An 18,177-nucleotide genomic window follows, 5' to 3' on the forward strand; every position below is an offset into this window, starting at 1 on the left:
TCTTTTGTCTTTTTCCATGTCCGGCAACGGATCGCAACCCTCAGTGTTGCTCCCGTACCGGACCGGGGACCAGCAACGGGACCGCAGCCCTCGGTGTTGCTCCCGCACCTCGCTCAGCCAGTGAGCGGGAACCGGTCTGCATGTGGGATCCGAACCCTTGGGCGGAAGCGCCGCCGCGCTTCCCAAGCGGCGCACCTATCCAGTGCGCCACCGGGCCGGCCCTGGATCTTATTTTCTTCTCGATACATATTAACCTACTATTCTGGTAAAAACATGGGGAACCAGCATTTTTAAAATAGCACATCAGGTCTTTATCCATTTTGTCCCTCATAGAGATATTTTAGTGGAAGAGAAGTAACTCAGGAAGATCTTTCTGTCTCTGAGTCTTCCTTTAAAATAACTCTTAGAAGGGGCCAAGCCTTCATTAATCAATCATGAACTCAAATTTGATGCAACTGTCATATTCTAAATTTGATGGGGTGTGTGGATACCAAAGATAAATTTTGTGTATTTTACAATTTGCTCAGAGTTCAATCTGGTACCTAAATAAACTCTCCTCTACACAACCCCTTAACAACCACAAACTGTCAGAATTCTGCCAAAATAACTATGTGGGAAATTTAAGGGTAGACATGGAAGAAACATGCTTCTAAAAACTGTCCCTAGGCATGGAGGGCCTGAGAAGCTGAAATTTTGAAGGATTCTGGTTGTGGAAACCGAGAGAAAATTCAGAGCACTGGAGATCTGTGAAGTAGTGATTTGTATTGACAACAAGGCAGAAAGAGCCCAAATCCTTTAATGACTAGAATTTTTAAAACAAACAAAACATTGGGAACTAGGGAAAAATGGAAAGCTGACCTGTGTTTGATTTCAAAACTGAACCGAGGATATGTAATTGACCTACTTCTTAATGGAGTGTAACTGAGAATCCTACATCTTTTGCAAAGTGTATGTTGTACTTTAATAACTGCCAGATGTTGCTTTGAAGTGCCTGACCACTGAGAAAGTGTGTGCCAGAGAGAATAAAAATGGTAGAATTAAGATGGCATTATACAACATCTGGTTAAACATGACAATCGTGCTTATGTTTACTCTTAACACCCCTACAAGAGAAGTAAAGAAATAAAATTGTGTAAACTCACAAGGACAAATAGAACCACAGTGGAAACAACAGCAGACAAAAGGTATCAATGTAATTTTGAAAGTAAGTCAATGAGTGGTTACTCCCCCAAGCAGATGGAAAAAGCATCTGAAGTCTAAGTGCCTGCAGAGAACAAGACAAATAAGCCAGTTCATCCAACAACAGGGCTGGAGAAAGATTCAGGAATGGAAAGGACCAGGTGCCTCTTTATTAGGGGTGATGGGTAGAGCTGAAGGAGGAGGTTGGTTAAAAATCTGTCTAAAGAGGAATAGACCCCTAGATCTCCTCCCAGACATCACAAAGCTTGGTGAATACCTCAGTCTCATTCTGATAGAAGCCAGAAGTTTGCTGTCTGAAGAAATTAAAAAAGAGAAGCTCTCGGCTTGGGGACACCAGGCTCAGCAGAGGGGAGGGGTCAGGCACCATATTGAAACCAAGGATACTAAGTGAAAGTGTAGATATTGAAGAGTGAGATATTCCCCGCCTCACCCCCTACCAAGCTCCCATTCCCCTTCACTCTGAGAATTCTGGCAGCAAAGAGAAACATTTTAAGATACTGATATTCTGGGGTCCCCAACAGATGGCTGGTCCCCACCTAACCACCCCATAGTAAAGTCCACCTTCCATAAAGCGCATATACAGAGCTTCCAAGTGGCTTTTCACTTATCAGTGTAAATGGACAGCCAAGGAACCCCAGACATTTGAGGAAGGCCTCTGGCATGAGACCAAGACAGGAGAAAAGGGGACTTACAGGTACCAGGTGCAATACAAGGAGCAGTGTAAAGATAGAACCATGAATTGTATTCTCAGGGGGGAAGGATGAGATGTTGCATTCATAAAATAAGAGCAACATGCTTTAAAAGAAATACTCCAAGTATAAGGATGAGCCGTTGAAGATGGAAGTGGCAGCTGAAAATGGAAGGTTCATTATTAGGGTTGGAAGATGAAGGTGAAAACATTCATTCATTCAACAGATATTATTGAGTGGCTTCTATGTCCTTGGCATTGTTCTAGGTAGTGGAGATACATCAGCGAGCAAAAGAAATGTTCTCTGGGCTGGTATACCTTAAAATCCAGTGGGGGTGGGGGGAGTATAAACAATACCATAACGTGTAAATTACAGGCTGCGTTGGAAGGTGTTAAGTGCTGAGGGAAAGAGGAAAAACTGAGTGGTAAGGAGAATCAAGAGTACCAGGAGGGGAGGGCGCAGATAAGTTGAACTTTTAATTAGGATTGTCAGGGCTGGTCTTGTTGAGAAGGTGACAACTGAGCAAGGATGTGAAGAAATCAGCCTTGTGGTATCTGGGAGAAGATCATTCTAGGCAGAGGGAACAGCTAGTCCAGAGGTGCTGAGACAAGAGGCTGCCTGGCCTGTGCAGGGTAAAACAGGGAGGCCAGTGTGGCTGGAGTTGAAGAAATCAGCCTTGTGGTATCTGGGAGAAGATCATTCTAGGCAGAGGGAACAGCTAGTCCAGAGGCGCTGAGACAAGAGGCTGCCTGGCCTGTGCAGGGTAAAACAGGGAGGCCAGTGTGGCTGGAGTAAGCAAGGCAGAGTACAGTGGGGGACGAAGTCGGGGAAGGAACAGTACCAGACCATGTGAGGCTGCATAGGCCACTGGAAGTATTCTGGCTTCCACTCTGACGGACCTGGAGAGCCACTGCAGAGTTTTGAGCAGAGAAGTGACATGATCCGACTTTGGTCTGAAAAGGATCGCTCTGGATGCTATGTTGAGAACTGGCACCTCAGCAGCAAGGATATGTGCTGTGTTGCTGCAGCATTCTCTGTTTCCGCCTCAGTTGCTCCCTGTGAGCTGGCCGCGTGGCTTGCTCTGTCCTCTTTTCTGTCAGGAACAGTTGCTCGTCCTCCATCAGGCTGCGCTCTGCCGTATGTCCTCTGCTCGACTTCCCCTTGCAGATCCCCAAGCGTGCCCTTCACCTCCTGCTCTGCTTCTCTTGCAGCACATCCTAAACACATAGCATCTGCCTGGTTCCACTTTTAGTACTGATATTTTAAAGAGGGCCCCTTTAGGCTCCCTTGTTGTTTGATGAATGTCTCAGGGCATATGCAAATAAGTGTAAGGCATTTGTTTATGGAATGTAACTTCAAGTTTCTGCTTTCTGAACCTCCATCATCAGGCATAGGCCTCCACAGAAGTAAGCTTTATATGGCTCTTGAAAAACCTATCAATTTAAGCTGCTTTAAACAAACATGGAAAATGGAAAAATCTGTCTTATACCTTAATTCCAATCATAGACCCTTGGTGGGAAAATCAACAACAACACCCCAAAGAGACTCACAGACTTTTATGGGAACATATCTATTTAAACCAAGTAAGCTTAAAATATAAAGAAAAATACATGAATCATTTTTTCCATAGAATCATTTTCCTGTGTAGTTTTGTAATGCTACTTTTTCTCTGAAGTTAAATAAATAAAGCCTAAGGGACTTCTGATAAAGTTGGTGATATAACTGCAGGCTCACAAAATTTCTTTCCTCCCAAATTGTGTGAGATTAACAAATATCAAATGTAAAAATAACAAAGAACATGCCATCAACCCTGAGACCAAGAAAAGATTCTAACTTCATACCACAAATTTTGAGAAGTGGCATCCAGAAAAAGAGAAATTGGACCAAATTGAAAGGTACTAAAAAATCAATATATTCTTCAAAGAGAAGATGGAACGTGAAGTACAAGGAGGGAATTCTGAAAAGTCCGAGTGCTTTTGAAGGTGTTGGCATTAAGTATAAAGGCAAACCAGAGGGAAGGCTTACCTAGAATACCCCACACTTCCATTGGGGAGCTTTTCTTCCATCAGGAAGACTTCTTTCCCAAGGCAAGAAAAGTCAGAAAGGGGCCGGCCCAGTGGCGCCCTGCTACAGTGCGCCGCTTGTGAGCGCGGCAGTGCTCCCGCCGAGGGTTCGGATCCCACATACAGACCGGTTCCCGCTCACTGGCTGAGCGAGGTGCGAGCGCAACACGGAGGGTTGCGATTCCGTTGCCGGTCCTGGTCCGGTGAGGGCACGACACTGAGGGTTGCGATCCGTTGCCGGACACGAAAAAAGACAAAAAGGAAAGAAAAAAAAGAAAAGTCAGAAAGTTTACCATCTTCTCTGTCTCTAATACATTAATAGCAGGCAAGGAACAGGGAAAGCATCTGCTAGCGATAATTATTACAGCTGAACCAAGAGAAACTACAACTGACATGGAAAAATAATATTAGGGGCCCACATCAAACCAAAAGCCACAATACACCCCAATCTCAGTGAAGCAAGCTTTGATGCATTGATTTCATTAGGATTAAAACAAGACCTCAGTGGCAGCTACATAAAGCCTCAACTCCCTCTCTACTGCTCCTGGGCAGCTGAAAGATGCAGTAAGGCTTATAAGCCATGGACATCCAGTCCATATTATAGGTGGAAGAATAAAATAATACCACATCAAGCACCGGCAAAGGGCAGGCTGATAAAGAATGGCTCACAGTCATTAAAGAGTTTTCAGGTCACCTGTGATGGAAACCAAAAATCTGCTCATACAAAAAAGAAGGTAGCATTGCCTTCTAAAGACAAATGAAGAATAGATTTTCAAATAGTCATAACAACCTATGCTTATTAAGCACCACCTACCTGCCAGGCACTATTTTAACTGTTTTGTGTGTATTAACTCCTTTAATCCTCACAATTACACTACAAGGTAAGCACCATTATTATCCCATTTTACAGATAAGAAAACCAAGGCACAGGGGAATTAAGAAGTTTGCCTAAGTTTACCCAGCTCTTAAGAGTGGAGTAGGATTTGAACACAGGCAGTCTGTGTCCAGAGGCTGATATTAGCTACTGTGCTCTTATACCCCAAGAAACAGATAACATTTTAGGCAACTGCTTTGTACTCTCAAGGAAATTAAAGAGAACAAAAATTAAAGAAAACAGAAGATGGCCGTGCACCTTTTGGGGGGAACTACTGGAGGGAAAAAACAAGGAAAACATATAAATTCAGGGATCAGAGATCCAACATGGAAGATAGCTTAAAAAGTTCCAGGATAGGAACCGTGTAGTGAGCCAAAAGAACAGGAGGATACAGGGAGTATCAAAGAAAAAGATTCAGTTAAGCCGGAGCAGTGGGGGCCAGCGATGACCTCCGAGCCACCACAGGAAGTGCCCCAGATGGTGGAGGGCCAAGGGCCTCAGCCACACCCTCCCCCAACATCCACAGCCATCCCTGCAGTGACCACTGAGCTGCCACAGGAAGTGCCCCAGGCTCCTGAGCCAGTGTGGGGGGCTGAGGGCTTCAGCCACCACACCCCTCTGACATCTGCAGCCAGCCCAGCGATGACCCAGCTGCCACTGGAAGACCCTTGGTCTACACTGCCAAAATGAGGGGGGCCACAGGCCTCCATCATGTTTCCTCTCCATCCTTCTCTTCCTATCCTATTTCCCTTTCCCCTTCCCTTCTCCTTCTCCCCCAGCTACTCTGCCACAATATCTTAGAATGAGGCCTGGAGCCAGGGGAAGCTGCAGCCAGGGGAAGCCGAACCCAGTCACAACTAGGCAAGCTGCTACCACTGCCACAGGGCCCCATCAGGGTCCTGAGGTATGGAGCCAGGGGAAGCCAAACACCAAAAGTAAATAAATAAATTCAGGGATCCAACATGGAAGATTAGTTGAAAACGTCCCAGGATAGGAAATGTGCAGTGGGCCAAAAGAGCATGAAGATACAGGGAATATCAAAGAAAAAGATTCAGTTAATGTGCTTGACAACTGGAAAATTATTGCTGATTATTTGATGGGTCTGTGAGAGCATTCAGCAAAAATTACTATGTATGGGCCGGCCCGGTGGCGCACTCAGTAGAGTGAGGCACTTGGGAGTGCGGCAGCGCTGCCGCCAAGGGTTCGGATCCCATATAGAGACCCGTCCGCTCACTGGTTGAGCACGGTGCAGGCGCGACACCGAGGGTTGCGATCCCGTTACCGGTCACGAAAAAAGACAAAAAAAAAGGAAAAAAAAAATTAGTATGTATATTGAAAATAAAACAAATTTTAAAAACGACAGTTATTAACTATGGGTGAAAATAAATTTACATAATAAAGTAAAGGAAGAATAGTTATATAGTATGTATATTGAAAATAAAACAAATTTTAAAAACAAGACAGTTATTAACTATGGGTGAAAATAAATTTACATAATAAAGTAAAGGAAGAATAGTTATACTCCTTAGCACAGTGATGATCCAAATTTATATGTGATATATAATATAATGTAGTATAATACGTACATGTATAATAGGTAAATTATTTTTTCAATTTATAATGTAAAGATAGTATAGTTAATAATGTAAATACTATCAACTTAAAACTTTTGACGTAACTATTATTGGGGTGATTGAAGGAAAAGTAAGAATGATAGAGAGCTAAATCTCCAAATTTTGTAATTTGGATAGTGTCTATAAAAGGACCAACTAAGAAATAATAGTACATATGTAGTATTTATAAATATGACAGTAAATACCAGAAGAAACAGCTAGAATAGTTTATATAGAATGAGCCTATGCAGTAGGGAGGTGGGTTTACGTGGGTGATGTGAGGGGCTACTACTGTCTTTTATTATAAGAATTTTTGTACTACTTGATTTTTTTCGACTATGCAAAACTTAACCAACACAGATGAAATTTTAAAGGTTGTCAGAAAAACTACCCCTTCAAAAGCACTTATAAGATTATTTTTTCAAATTACTAAAGAATGTAACCAAAAGTATTTTAATAAAAAGCTCTATAAAACTCTTCTTGAAAATTAAATATTGATTTTCTGTATAAATACAGCTCCAGGAAGTCTTAAATTCCTTCCTCAAAAAAAAAAAAAAAAAAAAAAAGAAGCAAACAGTGTGAAAGTTTAAAAATGTGTTGTGTCTAAGAAACTGAATCACATACTTCCACCCTGTAATTGTATTCTTTTGGTTTTACAAGATACTAAAGAGGGGACCTTTATTTTAGCACTTGGGTGGAGGCGTAACAAAGCCATCTGTTCAGTGGATTCAGCTGCAAGCAAGAAGAGAGCCATTTCACTAAAGAGGCTCGCGTCCTGATGCAGCATGAGAAAACGAGTTTGTTTTCATTGCCTCGTCTTTATATGTTCTGTTTATATGTGAACTCTATTTTCCCATTGCAAGTTGCTTGTATGTCATATTTCCCTATATATTATGTTTTTCTTGACCCATTGCGATCCCTTGATGACCTCCTCACGTGTAATATGCAAATAGTTCTATCTTTAGCGTTCAGCTGAAGCTGAAAAGGCAGAACAGTGGAAGCACATGGTGCAAGTTTAGGAGCCTGCTGCACAAAGACAAACCTAAAATGACCGAATAAAAGAGGCATTGCACAAATTTTTATGAGAAATTCGTGGGCACAGATGGGGATTTAAGAAGAAATAAAAGAAACCTGAGGGAGTCTGGAGAACCCATACTGTGGGCTTTGAACTAGAGGTTGAAAATTTTGGTTCTGAAAAGCCAAGGACTAGGGAGGGAAATAATATGATCTAAGAATTGGAACAGTTATTTAAGTAGCAGCAGTAAATATTAAATATCGGAGCATGATGTGGGTGTGTACAGAAGTTTATTGAAGAAAGCAATTACAGTAGTGTGGAGTCTTGAAGACTCTGGTAGCAGAAAGGAAAAGAAAGGGGGTTATATGCTGGAAATATTATAAGAAAGAGTAAATTTGGATATACAGGGGAAGAGCCAGTAATGAATTGATTATATCAAATTTGTCTTTGCTTGAGAGGTTGAGAAATATGGGTATCTGGACAAAGGATCCTGGGGCGGGTAGGCGGGGGTGGGGGAAGTCTCTCTCATTTCACCGGGCTTGGATGAAGGTTGATTTCTGAACACTGAAAAACATCTAACGAAGAGTCATATGATATTAGTAATCTGTTTTATCCTTTCCCCAGGAATACATTTAAATTCTTCGGAGTTTACATAGTGCCTGGGGAGAGGGGGTGCACAGGTGGTAAAGTGACATTACCATTACTTAAGTGGTCAGTGTGCATAATCTACCTGAAGCTAGGATTTACCAGAGACTGTAGATGCCTCTGGCTTGTGGTTCTGACGCATCTTGCGTCCCTTCCGCATTGCTAAAATATTTATCTAAAGATATTTGCATTTTGGCTTTCTTCTTTTCATGACAGTAAAGTTAAAACAGGACTCTGCTTCAAACTCTGCACATACTTCCATGTAGAATAATGAACAGCCAGACAGCTGAAACAGAATGACCGACATGGCTCCTAGCGCCATCTGTCGGTGGCAGGTAGGATTGGCGTGCTTTGGCTCTGGCTGGTTTTATACACACAAGCAAGACCCCTCTTGAGTTTGTAAGTAGAGGAGCTTCTATAATGTCAGAGTCATCTCCTACTCATCCAGCCAGCCAGCAGTGTTTTTCCTGTTCCCTTATCTATTGTGAAGGTGTGGCGAGGCACCCTGGCCCGTATGCGGTACAAGAGGACCAAGGCAGCTCTGACGATAATCAGGTACTACCGGCGCTACAAAGTGAAATCATACATCCATGAGGTGGCCAGACGCTTCCACGGCGTCAAGACCATGAGAGACTACGGGAAGCACGTGAAGTGGCCAGCCCCTCCTAAAGTTCTTCGCCGTTTCGAGGAAAACCTACAGGCGATTTTTAATAGGTAAGAAATTGTTGATATGCACTGCGTCCCTTTATGGGCGCACACTTAATATATGAAGTCACGAATCTGAGACCACGATATTGGCTCAGCATTTGCAATTATGACATTTACTTTTTATCTTATGTCTTCAGTTTTGTAGATTTCTCTTTCAAAGGGCACTTGCTTACCTCTCAAAACAATGGAAGTGCCCATTTGTTTTTCCTATAGCTGTTGACAGAAGTATGCCACAACCCTTGGATCCAAGCTATATTTAAGATAAGCCACTAGCACACTGTCCCTACTTTCTTTTATTAGTAAAAAATTAAATCGCCACACATAACTCAAACTAGAAAGTCCATCGGTCCTTTCAGAGCAGCTGTTCCTGGTCTTGCTGCACCATAGAATCATGAGGAGTTGATGAAACACACTGATGCCCAGGCCCCACCTCCAGAGAGTCCTGCTTAATGGAGCTGTGGGGTGAGGGGCAGGCAGAGGTCTTTTTTAAACTTTCCCATGTGATTTTAAAGTGTAGGCAAGAGGGGAAACAACTGTTTTAGAGCAAGCTAGTTCTTAAATAAATAAACACCCATGTAAAATTTGGTACCTTTCCAATTGATTTTCATTTTTTTATAACCTGCCCTGAATCTGAGTGTGTAGTTATTCATAAGACATTTCTCCTCATTTTTTGAGCTTATTTATTGCTAGTGTGCACCAGATATATTTAGCTCTGCCTTAGATACAGCCATCTAGTCACATAAACTAAGGTACTAGTTCTCAAATGTAGTCATTTAGTATCATTGTACTTCATAAAGAACACTGAATCAATTGATATACTAAATGTAAAAGAACTAATGTATAATTCTGTGCCAAATCAGATTTTATCTTTAGATTTTCCTCTATATAATTGGTGGAAGGTATCAAAAGATAGAAAATTCAGGGAAGAAAAACTCTTTAATATGTATCTCATTAACTTTTTAAAGAAATAAATAATTGCTCATAAAAAGAAAAAATAAAACAATACAGAGTTATTGAAAGCAAAAGTATCTTGTATTAGTCTATTTCTGTTGCTTGTAACAAAATACCTGGAACTGGGTGATTTATAAAGAAAAACAAAATTTATTGCTTACAGTTTCTGAGGCTGGGAAGTCCAAAGTCCATTTGGTGGTGGCAACAGTGACCGAGGGCTCTCACATTGCAAGATGGTGGAAGCAGAGACAACAGAGAGAGAATCCTCCTCATTCACTCTCTTTTTAAAGCCCTCAGAACCACGCCCCTGACCACCACTATTAATCCATTCACTACTGCAGGGTCCTACAATCCAATCACCTCTTCAAGACCTCACCTTTCAATTACCATAATAGGATTTCCCACCCTCAACAGTTACAGTGGGAATTAAGCTTCAGTGAGATGAGAGGGTGAGGGCATCCAATCTATGGCCTACCTCAGCCCTCAATTCTCAGATATAATACTGTAAATGCTAGTTTTCTACTTTGGTGGGCTTTTTTTTAAACACAGAGATAAATTTGTTTTCATTAATGGTATCATCTGTAATCTGCATTTCTGACATAATTTAAAAAGCAATTAAGTATACATGAATACATGCTCTTTTTTAGTGAAATATATCAGATACTTAAGTTGAAATCCTCCATACTTCCCCTTGTCATCCCCATTTTATTTCTTCCCCTGAGATAGCCACTCGTTAACAATTGCAGTCATGTGCCACATAATGACGTTTCAGTCAACAACAGACCGCATATACGACGATGGTCCCATGAGATTATAATGGCTATACCATCTAGGTTGGTGTAAGTACACTCTATGATGCTTGCACAATGAAATCACGTAACAACGCATTTCTCAGAACATATCCCCGTTTCTCAGAACATGTCCCCATCCTTTTCATGACTGTATCCTTCTAAGCCTTTGTCTGTGCATTGATAAATACATGCACACACTGTAAAAGACAGCATCATGTCAAAAAATAGATATTTTTTTTTTATATTTTAGCACCATCATGTGGTAGTTAGGAACTCAGACCCTGGAGCCTGGGTTCATATTCCAGCTCTGCCACTGACTAGCTAGGTAACTTCGGGCAAATTAGTTAACCTCTCGGTGTCTCAGTTTCCTTCTCTATAAAAGAACCACAATAACAATACTTTCTTGATAGGGTTGCTGAAAGGATTATGAGTAAGTATGTGTAAAGCGTTCAGATGGTGCCTGGTACATGGTCAGCATCATGGATATGTTCGCTCACACTCCGTGTACACGTAGGTAGTCACATACCATTCAGGTTTTTTTTCTCTCTTGATTACACAAGGAGGATTATATGTATGGTTATATGCCTTTACTTGAAAATAAGTCTATCCATGACAATAAAGTCTTCATAATATTTTTAGTGACCTCAGAAGATTATTATTGATTTTGATTAGATTACTCTATGGGCTGTATGGCTTTCTTTTTAAATTCCAAGGTCTTATTTGTGGCCTAGAATTGATTAATTTGTATAAAATTTAACTTACTCATTCAGCAAATATTTACTGAATGCCTGCTGTGTTGCAGGCATTGACTTAGGTTCCAAGGATACGGTGACAAACAAGAAACATGTGAAAGACAGCCCCAGCCCTCCCAGGGCTGATAGTCAATGGCATTTGAAAAGAGCATGTCTACTGTTTGTTGTCTGTACACACATACACAAACACACTGAATGAATCTTGCCAGTTGTGTTAATCTAGTCCAGGGGTCGGCAGACTTTTTCTGAAAGGGTCAGATAGTAAATATTTTAGGCTTTGTGGGCTACACATGTAGCCTCTGTCCCATATTCTTCCTTGTTTTGTTTTGGTCTTGTTAAACAGGTAAAAATGTAAAAACTTTTCTTAGCTCATGGGCAGTACAAAAACAGGCCATGGACTGGATTTGGTGCAGGCTACAGTTTACCGATTTCTGATCTAGTCACTATCAGGAATTTTTTGATCTGTGGATTACTGAGAAAATTGTGTTAAAGGGTCCCACTGTGATTGTGGGGTTTTGTTTTTCTAAAAATCTCAATGTGCGTCTAATCATGGTTAAGATCATTCCCGTTCCTCACAGTAATTCTTTTTAATTGTGCCTCTCTTCATGCCCAGCTTCATCCCCTTTTCATGTCACTGAAGCTGGTGATTTTTATGGCTGCAGCTGTTGTCGGCTACACATATTTATAAATGGTGTTTTGCTTGGTCAGGATGAGAAGTCTGTGTGCCTCTCTCCAGGGTGTGCAGGTCGGTTCCGGATCCCCCAGTGTGCCTCTGTGCTGTGGGCCTCTGGAGTAGGCAGGTGTGGACTTTGTCCTGGGTCACGGTGGCAAGTGCAGAGCTACAGCCACATAGACTGGACACAGACCAGCAGAGCAGAGTCCTCTCCCCACCAGTAGTGAAGTTTGGAGCTCATGGGCTAATTTGGGCAAGTGCTTAGCAAGGCATTTAGTGTTGTAAGGCCCTCCCATCACCAGTGTCTTTGACTTTGACCACCAGCTGTTCCAAACCTGTCCCTCTTCCAGCCTCTTCTGAGATGATCTTAGGACAGTCTGTCTCATTGGAGCGTGTGTTGGCCATAGAAAGTAGAGGAAAGGATTTCACTTTTATTTCACGGTTGTTGCTTTGGCAACCTACCATCTCTGACCCTAGCTGCCATAGCAGATGTCCTCCCTCACCACGGCCAGCCATTCCATGTGCAGGGAACTGGCACAACTCCCACCTTGAAATCCTTCACCTCCTGCCCTTGCTACCAGCCCCTACTGCTCCAGGCTTAAGGATCTTCTGGGCTTTGTCAAAAAACCCATCTACGCCTACAGGTTCCTCCCCGTCCACTTCTACATCAGCCCGATCCCATCCACTTCGTATCTTCCAGAAAGTCTTCACACCTTCCTTCGAGTTTATTGACATCATTTTCACTTGCTGGTAGTGTTATGGTTTTTTCTTATTTTCATACTCATTCAATTATTTCAGTGAGAATTTGAGAGAGAGAGAAAAACAAACATTTAGCCTCCAGTCACCATCTCAAAACAAAGGTACCTCTCAGGAAACTCTGAGATGGAAAAATTCTCTCTAACCTTTTATGTATATAACTTGAGAAAAGATTACCACTTTTCAATTTTAGTTGAATCTCATTCTAGTATTTCATGGAAACATACTTTGAGAACCACTGGCCTTTATTATTCATTTAATTAAAAGGAAGTCCTCAGATTTCCAGCCTCCCTTCTTCAAGCTCCCGTGGCAGAAAAGAGGACATAAGTATCATGTAGGGCTGGGATGCTGCTGAAAGCATAAAGACCTTGTACCTGTTTTCTCAGTCAGGAATAGGTTATTTTTGGTTTACGCTTTCAGTTGCTTAGGCCAAAAAACCTTGGAGTCATCCTTAAATCCTCTCTGGCCCTACATCTAGTCCTTCAGCAAGTCCTACTGCTCTTTCTTCAGAACAGGCCCAGCACCACCCCTTCCCCGCCTCCACCGCCACCTCCAGATAAGAGCCGCCATCCTCTAGCACGTGCGTTACAGAAACAGCCTCCTGACAGGTCGTCCTGTTCCCAGCCTGCAGCAGTCACAGTGATCCTTTTAGAGTGTGAATCAGGTCACAGTTCTTCTTTGTTTAGAACCTGCCAGTGGCTTCTCATGTCATTCAGTGTAAAGGCCAGAGTCCTGGTAATGGCCTCCACGGCTCTATAAATCCTGGCTCTGGCCCTCCCTCTGACCTCGCCTCCTGTTACTCTCCCTGCTCCTCAAGCTGCTCCAGCTTCACAGGACTCCCTGCTGCTCCTCACATCCTAGTGCCTTTGCACTTGCTGGGTCCTCCTCCTGGAGCCTCTTGCTCAAGTCTCCATGTGACTGACCCCTCCCTTCCTGTAGGTCTCTGTTCATCTGTCCTTATCAGCAGTGCCTCCAGACCACCCTACGTAAATACCACCTGCACCCTGTCCTTCCCTCTGCTGCTCTCCCTGTCCTCCTTGCTTTGTCTTGTTTTCCTCATAGCACGTGTCCCCGTCACACATACTGTATATCTACTCGTGTGCATTTATTGTCTGTCATTTCTCTACAATACAAGCACCTAGCAGAAAGAACTTTGTCTATTTTGCTCATGGCTATGCCTCCACTGCCTAGAACGGCGCCTGGAGTTTAGTAGGTGCCTAGAAAACATTAGTTGAATGAGTGAGTGATGAATCCGAAGTTTCTGTACCCTAAATTTAAATATTATGAGTCCATGTATTTCTAAGTTCTAGTTTCTTTCAAAACACACAAATAAAGCAAGTTGTGTAAAATACCTGTTCCACATAAAACTGTGTGTATATTAACAACTTCTGTCTATATTTTGGAGGCATTTTACTCTTTTTTAGTGTAGCATGCAAGTACTTTGCCTTCATTCCACTTTTGAGAATGAATGGGATTGTATTCCTAACACCTAATACATTTTGTTTACTTACTCATAGATGGAGAGCATCCCAGCTCATCAAGAGCATACCTGCTTCAGACCTGCCCCAGGTTAGAGCAAAAGTCGCAGCCATGGAAATGCTGAAAGGCCACAGAGCTGACCTTGGGCTCCAGAGGGCATGGGAGGGCAACTATCTTGCTTCGGTGAGTCCAAAAGAACAAAGTGGAACCTACTCCTGTTCCCTTTACAAAGAAAGAGAAGAATTTTTCTCCAGGAATTTGCAGAAAGAATAAAACACCTTGAGTAACTAAATCACTTCTGTGAGAGATGCGAAATTAAGACATTTTGTGCTTCTAAATATGCAATATTTAATGTTTCCCCACTTTAAAAAGGGTTCTCTATGTTGTATCGATATGTATTAGGTACACTCTATATCCAGGCCCTTGACCACTTAAACTTTCCTTTACATAATTCATCAACTATTTTTAATTACCACCTTTATATGAATTACTCCCTAAACTACATTTCATCCTTTCTCCCATCCCCTAGTTTAAAAATTGTATAGGACCTTTGATGTTATAAGTGGCTTACCATCTGGGCGAGGAGATAAAAAACGCATGTGTGAAATGTGTAAATATAGTTGTAAAGCAATATACTAAAAGATCACCTTTTCATCTAAAACGCTAAGTGTACTCATTTTAGGGCCGGCCCAGTGGTGCACTGCTACAGTGCGCCGCTTGGGAGCACGGCGGCGCTCCCGCCGAGGGTTCGGATCCCACATACAGACCGGCCGCTCACTGGCTGAGCGAGGTGCGGGCGCAACATCGAGGGTTGTGATCCCGTTGCCAGTCCCGGTCCGGTACGGGCGCGACACTGAGGGTTGCGATCTGTAGCCGGTCACGAAAAAAGACAAAAAAAAAGTGTACTCATTTTATCTTGTTTCCTTTTCCTTTCAGAAGCCAGATACATCTCAGACCTCAGGCACTTTTGTCCCTGTTGCTAATGAACTGAAACGGAAGGACAAATACATGAATGTCCTCTTTTCCTGTCACGTCCGTAAGGTAAGGCAAACTTGAAACAGACCATCTTGGAAAGAAAAGACTGATTCAGGTGAAACCCGAGTATGCCTGCAGTAAAACAGCAGCAGGCAGCTAACAGCCACATCATCAGCGAGCCACACCTGTCTGTGCCAAGGCATCACTGGAGTGGCTGAGCTGCTACAGTGTTCAAGTTAGGATATACAGATTTCCTAAGGGAAGTGAATATTTTTGATATCCATTTCTTTTTAAAACAGGGTGGAGGGACGTCCTTGAGGTCAGGAATTTATATTTTGCTACATGTGTATCTTTCATAGCACCTACAGATCTGCTTTGTATTAAATGGTCATTTAGTACTTTTTATACATATATTATTACTGTTTAAAAAAAGAAAACATTGTTCGGAGGAGGAAGAATGTATTTTCTAAAAGAGGAGTAGGATACATTGAGATGTGGAAGATGGGGGAGAAAGTTACATGCCATGAAGGTATTTGCCCATCTGATGAGGATATATGGACTGTTATTTACCTGGAGATGATCACAGTTGGGCAAACAGAAGTGTGGAGTTGGGAAGTAGAAGGCAAGGGATGTAGCTGGATTTTTAAAAAAACTTAAAACACTAATTTATAAGAATATAAGGAGAAGAAATTGAAATAATTATAAAAGGGCATCTTGTAAAATTAGCCAAATAAATTTTGTTATGTTAATGACATGGTGAATTTAAGAAAAATATAGCCTAGGTTGACCCAAGAAGAGATATTGGGGCTGGCCAGTTAGCTCAGTTGGTTAGAGCATGGTGTTATAATGCCAAGTTCAAGGGTTCAGATCCCCATACCAACCAACCACCAAAAAAAAGAAAAAAAGAGGAGATTGACATCAATATGACACTATCCGAAGGAGGAATTAAGAAAATTATCAAAGAATTACCTCATAACAAAGGTCCAAGTTTAGGTGATTTTACAGGTGCTTCATTTCAAATCTTTAAAAAATATATATAATTACAGTATTGTGTATACCAAAATAATGAAATATGATTTTTCAACAATAAATTTGGCAAATTTTAAAGTATTGATAATAACCATTGTTTGCAGGGATTTAGGGGAACACTATTGGTAGGAGTATAAAATACAGTCCTTTTGAATGGACAATTTGGCAGTGTCTATCAAAATATTAAATGCCTATTCTACTTAATCTAGGAATTCCATGACTCAGGATTTACCCTACTAATACATTTGCATACATATCCAAAGATAAATATGTATACAGATTTGTACATTGTAACAGCCAAAAAATGGAAAAAATGTAAATATGCATCAATGGATCTAGGATTAATAAATTGTGTATGTACATAATAGAATACAATGTAACTATTAAAATGAATGGGAAAAGAATATATGTGGGGAGAAGAGAACAAAATATAAAGGTACTTCAAAAAGTTTGTAGGAAAATAGAATTAAAAGATAATACTAATCTTTTCATGAACTCTTTTAAGTACCCTCATACATGAAACAGTGGTTTTCAAGACAGTGGACATCAAGCAAGGAAAGACAGTAATCCTTGAAATACTAGAAAACATGAGGTGAGTCCTATAGTTAGCCAGTTTACTGCCTTGAGAGACTTTCCTGTCCATGGCCTGAGCAGCGGGGAGCCAAGTCAGAGCCCAGTAGACTCCCTAATTGAAAAGACAGAGCTGAGAGCTGGGAGAGACCAATGCAGCTAGAGTTTGCAGAGCAGAGTACCAGAGAAGAGAGAGCTGCATAGAGAGAAAATTCCAGAGATCTCTTTAGAGGCTCTACTTTGACTATTCAGATGAGTACTGATCAGCACATGCATATGAGGAAACTACTAAAGGCTGGGGAAAGAACTACCCCAAAAGAGTAGAGGTAACAATGCCCAGTATTCACACAGGGTTGCAAATCGTGCCTGTTCCCACCAGCCAGACTGGAAAGCCTCATGATTCATGGGGCATTTGGTAGAGTAGTGACAACAGTCTTGCCTTAGTAGGGAGGAATAATTAGCCCTTGACTAAACACTGCTCTAATCCTACCAACAAATCTTAAAAGCACACTGGCGAGAATCAAATTTTGCAAGTAACCTAACAGCATCCCAGAACAAAGCTCAAAAATGTTTACAAGAATATGAAAATATCCAGCACCCAGAAGGTAAAATTTAGAATGCATGTCATCTAATCAAAAATTACCAGGCATACAAAATAACAGGAGACTACAACCCCATAATGAGAAGAAAAATCGATCATTCACATTGACTCCAAACTGACACAAATTATAGAATTAACAGACAAGGTCATTAAAACAATTATTCTAATTATATCCCATACCTTCAAAAAGCTAGGGGAAGGATTGAACATGTTAAATAAACACACAGACAATTTTTAAATGACCTGCATTGAACTTACAGAGAGGAAAAATACAATGGCTGAGAGGGAAAATACATTCAATAGGATTAACAGCAGAGTAGACTTTGCAAAAGAAAGATTAGTGAATTTGAAGATATAGCAATAAAACTATCCAGAATTAAACACAGAGAGAAAATAAAAGACTCAAAACACAACAAAGGATCAGGAAGTTGTCAGACAACATCATCTGGGCTATAGCAGTTGGAATCTCTGAGGGAGAGGAGAGAAGAGGAGAAATAAAAAAAGATTTGAAAAAACAATAGCTAACATTTCCCCAAATTTGATGAAAACTACAAAAGCACAGATCCCAAAAGCTCCACAAACCCCAAGCATAAGAAACATGAAGTGACCTATACCAAGGCACATTGTGACCAGATTCATCAGTTTGGAACAAAGGGTGAATCCAGTTTCAGAAGCAGTGCAAGTGAGAAGACAGTGAAGCAGTCTTTAAAGTACTGAAAAATGAACTGTCAGCCGAGAACTCGATACTCACCAAAATGTATCTTTCAAAATCCAAAATGAAATAGACTTTTTC

The 18,177-nt window shown here is 41.4% G+C and overlaps 1 protein-coding gene across 4 annotated transcripts in view; it reads left to right on the forward strand.

Annotated features, from left to right (window-relative positions):
• MYO1D (myosin ID) overlaps positions 1-18,177 on the forward strand; it is a 268,223-nt gene that overhangs the window by 103,863 nt on the left and 146,183 nt on the right. For all 4 annotated transcript variants that reach the window (XM_008571096.1, XM_008571094.1, XM_008571093.1 and 1 more), the window contains exons 16-18: positions 8,590-8,813; positions 14,248-14,392; positions 15,146-15,250. In XM_008571096.1, the coding sequence (XP_008569318.1) occupies positions 8,590-8,813; positions 14,248-14,392; positions 15,146-15,250 (474 nt within the window). The remainder of the gene's footprint in view (positions 1-8,589; positions 8,814-14,247; positions 14,393-15,145; positions 15,251-18,177) is intronic.

The sequence above is a fragment of the Galeopterus variegatus genome, unplaced genomic scaffold (genome assembly GCF_000696425.1).
Source record: "Galeopterus variegatus unplaced genomic scaffold, G_variegatus-3.0.2 Scaffold660, whole genome shotgun sequence".
Classification (NCBI taxonomy): domain Eukaryota; kingdom Metazoa; phylum Chordata; class Mammalia; order Dermoptera; family Cynocephalidae; genus Galeopterus; species Galeopterus variegatus.